Source organism: Mycetomoellerius zeteki, unplaced genomic scaffold, assembly GCF_001594055.1.
Source record: "Mycetomoellerius zeteki isolate Tzet28-1 unplaced genomic scaffold, Tzet1.0 scaffold481, whole genome shotgun sequence".
Taxonomy (NCBI): domain Eukaryota; kingdom Metazoa; phylum Arthropoda; class Insecta; order Hymenoptera; family Formicidae; genus Mycetomoellerius; species Mycetomoellerius zeteki.
In genome coordinates, this window is record NW_017257481.1 from 651,458 (window position 1) to 659,116 (window position 7,659).

General features: G+C 28.3%; 1 protein-coding gene across 1 annotated transcript; it reads left to right on the forward strand.

Moving 5' to 3' along the window:
• Positions 1 to 6: 6 nt before the first annotated feature.
• On the forward strand, positions 7 to 3,374 carry LOC108727375 (uncharacterized). Its single transcript, XM_018455487.1, is given in 4 exon segments — positions 7 to 296; positions 1,115 to 1,172; positions 2,046 to 2,137; positions 2,139 to 3,374. Coding segments are annotated over 4 exon segments (1,470 nt in total). The 5' UTR covers positions 7 to 153; the 3' UTR covers positions 3,316 to 3,374.
• Positions 3,375 to 7,659: the final 4,285 nt, after the last annotated feature.

Sequence of the window (7,659 nt, forward strand, 5' to 3'; positions counted from 1 at the left end):
CAAGATTAACTTCTCGTACGCCAAGTAGAGGACCTCACGCTGGCTTGTTGCACGCAAGTAAGATCAAGTAAGATCATATAAAACAAAAAAAAAAGGGCGTGGAGTTTAATTGGGCGCGACTAATAGGCACGCCGCTAAATCGCTGTCGTGGCCATGGGTAAGACGCCAAAGAAGGCGGCCCCTGGGGGCGATGAGAGGAATTTGTACGTTCGGAGGCTTAAGGCAACGACCGCGCCGTCGAGAGCTTCTGAATCTAGCTTGCCTGAGAGACAGCGCGAGTACGAGAATTCGAACAGGTTTGTAGAAACAATCAGCAACAGCGAATTGCAAGTTCCACCAGAGTTTCTCAGTTGCGAGATGTATGTTTTATCTCCTTTTTTTTTCCAAGTCTGCCTGATCAACTCACTCCAGGTCTACCTGGAGTAGAGTTGCTGATTGTAGTAAATTGTTTGCGTATTGGTATTTGATGCAACACTTGGAACTTGTTAGTTGCTTGCTGCTGTTTATAGGGTGTCGGAGCTTTGTATTCTGTAATGTTTGTTAAAGAACTGAGAGATTATATTGATATTATAGTCATCCTTAAGTATATCTTCATGATATTCTATAATTGTATCGCATAAGCTTTACAGAATTTTGAAGCAAAGAATGAATTTTGCTGATAATCTAGAACGTTAACTTAAAAGATTTAAGAGAGTTATTTTAAAACATTTTAAAACGAAATATATTGATGAACAAGATACGAACGTTTCAGGCTTATTTTACAGAGAAAACATTATAAGACTGATATTACATTTGTCGTATGACAAAACATTTCAAGCCTTATTGATTAGCTGCAAGAAGGAGAGGTGTCAGATCTCTCTATCCTATAACCAATCAATAAACTTACAATCTTTGTCGTAAGACAAATGTAATACCAGTCTAACGATGCATGTGAGAAAAGACAGATATTTTCATTCTTAGATAGACATGAGAAACTTTGGTTTACCTTTTTTAAATTAGTACTTACATACTTTTAAATTAGTTCCTCTCATCACCTCCAGCATTTCTTGCTCAAAGGCCATTTGTAATATGGCTTATCTCTTCATTGATTGTGAATATCTTATTTTTATTTTAGGCTAAAACTGGCTGGAATACAGAAAAGAATACCACCTGGGCCAGGGAAGAATTTTAAGGTATATACTTCAAATTTCTCTTAATTTTTTCCCTTATTTATGATTTTGAAACTGTTATACTTTCAAACAATACACAAATGTATAATATGATTATTTTGACTGTAATACATAGATATCATATAATTATTTTTAAAAATTATGTTATAGTCATAATTATTGGAATTGTATTATGTTAAAGTATTATATTTTATCTGTTTGGACATTACTAAGTATTTACCTCAAAAAACAACAGAATTTATTAAGAGTCTTTATTAAACTTATAATTAAAATAATGTTATCTTTTGGTATAGATTAGGTATGGACTTATCAGTATGAATTTATAGTAATATTTTATATGTCTGATATATATGTTTAATTATTTGATATAATTATTACTGTTTATAGATTCTTTTGTTGATTAAATATTTTATAAAGAATATTTTTTTATGTTATCTAATAACAATCTTATGTTTATATTTCTTTATGTTTCATAATTTATAGGGAGAAAGAAATGAGCGAGAGACAAATAATAAAATTAATTGATAAGTATAATTTTATATAATATGAAAATATTTTATGTACATATTTTATATACATTAAATTTATTTACTAATATTTATTTACAGTAAAATATTAAATGGAAACAATTTCATCTTTATTTGCTAAATAAGTTAAATTTTGACTTATATATATATTTTTTTAATATAATTAAATTTTTATAAAAATACTGTGCATAATATATAAATAATAATTAAATATGCAATTCATATAATAATTGTAAATTGATGAAAATGCATAATGCATAACTCATACTTATAAGTTTGTGACTTAAAATTATTTGTTAGGTTCTCATTGCCTTAGGTCTTTGCAATGTGGAAATAATGTATGTTATAGAGCAAACTTCGTCCTCCAACAAAAATTGAACATCAAACAAAGCAACACAAAATACTATTAAAAAATCCAGAAATAAAAAATACACACATGCAGCCAGGATCGGAAGATCAAATTGAATGTTTCAATTCAAAAAGAAAATGTTACAGAAGAAAACGGTAACAACAAAGCTGCCGAAACTGAGAAATCTGCTATGAGCAAAGAACATATTGATCATGCCTATGAAAATATTTCAAGCGAGCTTCAAACTACAAAAACTATCCAGGAAGTATTTGTTGTGGAGAATAAAACTATTCCCCAAGAAAAAGAAGTATTATTAGGAGATGTTGACACTGAAACCAAAGAGGAACAAGAGGCAAATGATATTAAATTGATATACGAAGCGGAACCAATTTCTTTAAGCAATGGAAAAGAAATATTAGACGATAAACAACCAAAGGACGATGGACAGGGAGAAGAATTACTTCCAGCACCAGAGGAAATGAAGAATGATATAAATGAGAAAGAAGAGATGCAAAGTGAAGCTCCAACCAACAATGAAAGTTGTTCGGTCGACAACGTTGTTGAATCTACAACATCAGAATTATCCGAAACGTCGGAATCCATTATTCAGAGCGACATACAGAAAGATAAAGAAAGTATTGATGACACTATAAATGATCCATCATTTATTTCCTATGATTCATCTATAATGTTAAAAGATGTAAAAATTAGACTCAATGATTGTCTGAAAGATAATTTGAAGCTCTACGACGTAAGCAATACGGAAGGTATACCGAATCAACTGTTAAAAGACCAGTCATTTGGAAGGACGCTGAGAAACATCTCGGGAAGACATTCCATCGGTCGAATGCGACATGTTACTTTGCGTGAGAATAGGATATCACCGAATAGTTCTCTTTTCGTCAATACCTCTACTATGTCCATGCCACAGGATGAAGGAATTGAATCTAAAATCTTACCTTATGGTGCTGGTTTACTATCCGATAGTTTCTCTATGAATGGTAGCCCATTAGACAGAAAACGCAGAATTGAAACAGGAAATTGGAGTTCGGCGAAAAAGCAGAAAACGGATGAAGAAAGTAGCATTTTCAATACATCTATTAATCTATTGAAAGGTTTACGTATACCTAGTATGCAGGTATCCACACCAAAAGCTACACCTTATAAATTTGAATCTACCAAGTTAGACATTAGTGGGATAAAAAATGATGACAATAAAATGACGGCTGAACCAATGGAGAGTACAAAGAAATGGTGTGTCATCATGTAAGCTATCATGACAGTCAAGGTATTATTATACAGAAAAAAGGGAAAAAATTGTATATTTTCGAGAAAAATACCAAAAATTATACAATCAGAAGTTTGATTTTATTTTTTAATAGATTGTTTCTCTTCTAATTAATCAATTAAAAATAATTGTATTCTGATTTTGTTATTGTTCTTACAATTTTCTCGAGCACATGTATTTGTTCTATAATTTTCGGAAATATTTTTTCGATATTAGGATATAATATATATTTTCGATAATTAAATTAGAAGAATTTAATGCTATTCCTACCGTATAGATTGCTTGTAGTGCAGAATTTTTCGATGTCAATTTTGGAATAAGATCATTTAGAAGAGAACGAATAAATTACGTTATAACGGAGAGAGAGGGAGAGAGAGAGAGAGAGGGGGGGAGAGAGTACAATTTTATCATGATTATTATTAACACTTTTAACATAACTATTTTATAAATAAAGACTTAATTCTATGAAATGTATCAACATTTAACATGGTATAATATAAAATAATTAAGCCGCATGTACAGAAATGCAATATGTTGTTTAATTTCAGTACATGTCTCCCAATTTTACAACCTATGATTTATGATTTGTAATTATCTTTACATCATTTTTTCGGTTAGATCGGTTAGATTATATGATAATATAGGGTGCGAGGGACTAACTTACTATAAGAAAAACCGCCATAATTCTGACAATTATATTGATATTTTTATTTGAAATTTTCAGGAAAAAATTGAAAAATGATTTTATTTCACTAAACTAAACTCATTATTCGATGATACCACCTTTGGCCTTGATGATGGCGTTAAGTCTGCTGATGAACGCTTCGCACGCTACACGAAAGAGAGACTGCGGGATTAGCTGCTATTCTTGGCGAAGACATGTTTTGAGCGCGTCCAAACTTTAGTGTTTTTTAGAGGACACCTTGATCTGCAAAATACACCTCTAAAAAACATCGAAGTTTGGACGCGCTCAAAACATGTCTTCACCGAGAATGGCAGCTAATCCCACAATCCCACTTTCATCAGCAGACTTAATGCCATCATCAATGCCAAAGGTGGTATCATCGAACAATAAGTTTTGTTTAGTGAAATAAAATCATTTTTCAATTTTTTCTTGAAAATTTCAAATAAAAATGTCAATAATTGTCAGAGTTGTGGCGTTTTTTCTTAGTAACAGTTAGTCCCTCACACTTTGTAGATTTTACTCCGATTATAAATTAAAATAATTCTGTAATGCAAATTATATTAATTATTTAATAGGACGTTTATTTGGAAATAATTTCTTGAATATTATTTTATGCATATTATCTCATAGCTATTATCGTTATGAAATTTATATTTCACATACGCACTTATTCATATAATGTAATATTCATATTATGTAATAGAAAGACATATCTCCATGTTTAATTAATGAAGTACAATATTTATACTTCTAATTTATAATTCATTGAATTTGATAAGGAGGTTAAAAATATGTTGTGTTACATAAATTGAGTTGTCAATTTTTGAAAATTAATTATAATACACTTAATTAATTACTTACCTTTTTTCTAGTATAGTAAATCGCGTTACTATCAGATAAGTTACAATGTTACTATTGCATTTATAATAACAACTTTTTATGACCTACTTTGCTGTAATGAAATATTGTTGACTACCATAAATGATCCATAACATATACTTATTAAAAATATTCAATAATTACATATTATACATGACAGTATATAATTTTTTAAGTGATATGGATATATATTCTATATATTTTTGAAGAGAACGTAGTAATTATTCATGTAACTTTTATTCGGTATAAGAATACTCATTTTCCGAAAATTTTAATATCTGTTGAAACTGTAAAAATCAAAGATGTAAAATGTAGGTACGAAACTGAATGTTATTACTGCAGTGTATCTTAAGAGCAAAATAAGAAATAACGAAGAAAAATCTATATCTTTGGAAAAATCTCATTTCGTATGCGGCTTTATTTGTCAAGTTCTTGTATTTTAGACCTTTTATACGCTATAGATTTAATACATTCTTATATCATCCATTGAGGATGATATTACGTTGCCTTTATATTAAATCTTTGTTGGTATATATACATAACATGTATCAAACTCTAGAAGTATCACTTCCATTATATAACATAAATGAAGATTAAGGATGATAAAATAAAGACGATAATTCGACCAAAGTGATTTTTCAATGTTAGTCGATTTATTCGTTTAGATTTTCGGAGATAGTTATTATTGTAATTGATAAAATTATACATTGCAACCTTTATATATTGCGGAAAAAGTGATTTATGTATTGCATTACTAATTTTCTTATCAATACAAAAATGTATAACTTAAATCAATATAATTATTTAGAACTAAACGAATAATCGAAGAACATACTTTTATACTTGTTCGATTAGTAGAAGCGTTAGAAGCATACCCAAGATGTATATAGGAACCCCTATGAGATTTATAATAAATTCTCGAAACTATAAGCTTGTTTGTTGATCATTTCACCGAGTAACTCCATAAATTTTTATTTGTGTGTAACAGGAATAACTCTTGGATTTTAAATGTATTATCGTGTATTCTTTATTTCTTAATATGTTACATCAAATGATGATTATGTTATGTTATAGTTTATATTGTTACATTAATAATTTTTGATCATGTTTTGAATATTTTATATTTTTGCAGCTTATTTTTCAAAAATATAAACATATGTTATTACAAAATGTAGGACAGATATACAGAAAACTTTTGCCGATGTTATATGAAAAGATAATATATCGAAGGTATAACCGTTCCAGCAATGAAAGTGCAAAAGAATGCAAAGATATCAGTATAAAGTCTCAAGAGATTTAAACAGGTAAAGAAATAATCTCATATCTCTCCTATTTGCTTTGATCGCATTCCAGAAATATGGCGTTGAATCATCAAGAACGAGGAATGTATACTTCTACGTTGGATGGCCTAAGATAACTTGACATCGTTGCAGATTGTTAATCACATTTAATAATTTAAATCTTTAACAGTTGGATGATGTTTATTCGTTTAAAAGCGCCGTCATTCTTATTTTAAGATCATCTAATTGGACATGTAACATAATCATTTAAAATATAATTACTAAGAGATTATCGTTTCGTGGAAAAAAGTTAAATCCTTTTACTTTTATATAAGGATACGATGAATGTTGAATAAGACAGTTGAAATTATTAGAAATGTTAATTTATGTCATTGATAATATAAGATGTCAAATTAAAAATATTTTCTTCATATATTTATGTGTAGATTTTATCAATGAAAATGTAGAAATTATTTGACGATAAAATTATTAATGCGTATTGAACGAGACTGGAACAGCAAATTCTTAAAGCATAATTCTCATCTCAATTACGTAGTATATTTCAATCTTGTATTAAGACTTCCTCTTATTGTTAGACGAGTGCCAACTATTCCAAGTATGCTTAAATTTGATTCGTCTGAATTTCTATCTTGATATCAATTTTCATAATTAATTGTTCCTTTCTTTCCTTATTAAAGAGGTTCTAGAATTATTTTGAGATATATTCTAATAAATGTGATAAACGTTTCGTTAAATATTTTTATTGTTAATGTACATGATTTTAATATAAATGTGTATCGATTAAAACAATACAGTAGTTTTGTTATAACTATAAAATAGAACTTTTCGATTATTAAGATATGTCGATTATATTATGAATATTAATTTAATGTAAATTTCATACATTGAGCATTAAAATCTCTTAGCTTAGATATAAATAAGAATATGTTAATATTTCTTAGCATTATACAACTTGCATTATACTAATTGTCAATTTATTTCCTATTATTATTCTTATATTTTCTATAATCATATTTTGATTATAACAGATAAATATACGTTTGTGCCATCTGCTTAAGTTTTGAGAGAAGCCTAAAATAAGTAGTCAAATTACAAATTTTCTTTTCATATAAAATGCCAATTGTTAATCGAAAAGATAAATACTTTTATAGATACAGTAGTTATTGAAGAAGCTTAGCCGTCTTGTAATATAAAAAAAATATATCATTCACGAGAAAATAATAAATATTGTAATTAATTTTAGTTAATCTCTTATTAAATATGACAAAAATGTACACTTTTGTATTTAATATTATGAATATTTCTTTTTTTATTTATTTATTAACTATTATGTAACTGTTTTCCATACATCTTTTTTGAATTAAGTATCATATCGATTGATACAGTCAATGTCAATCTTCTTTCTTCTTTATGATAATATAATATAGATAAGACCCGTATAAATAAGAATGCAGCGATGCA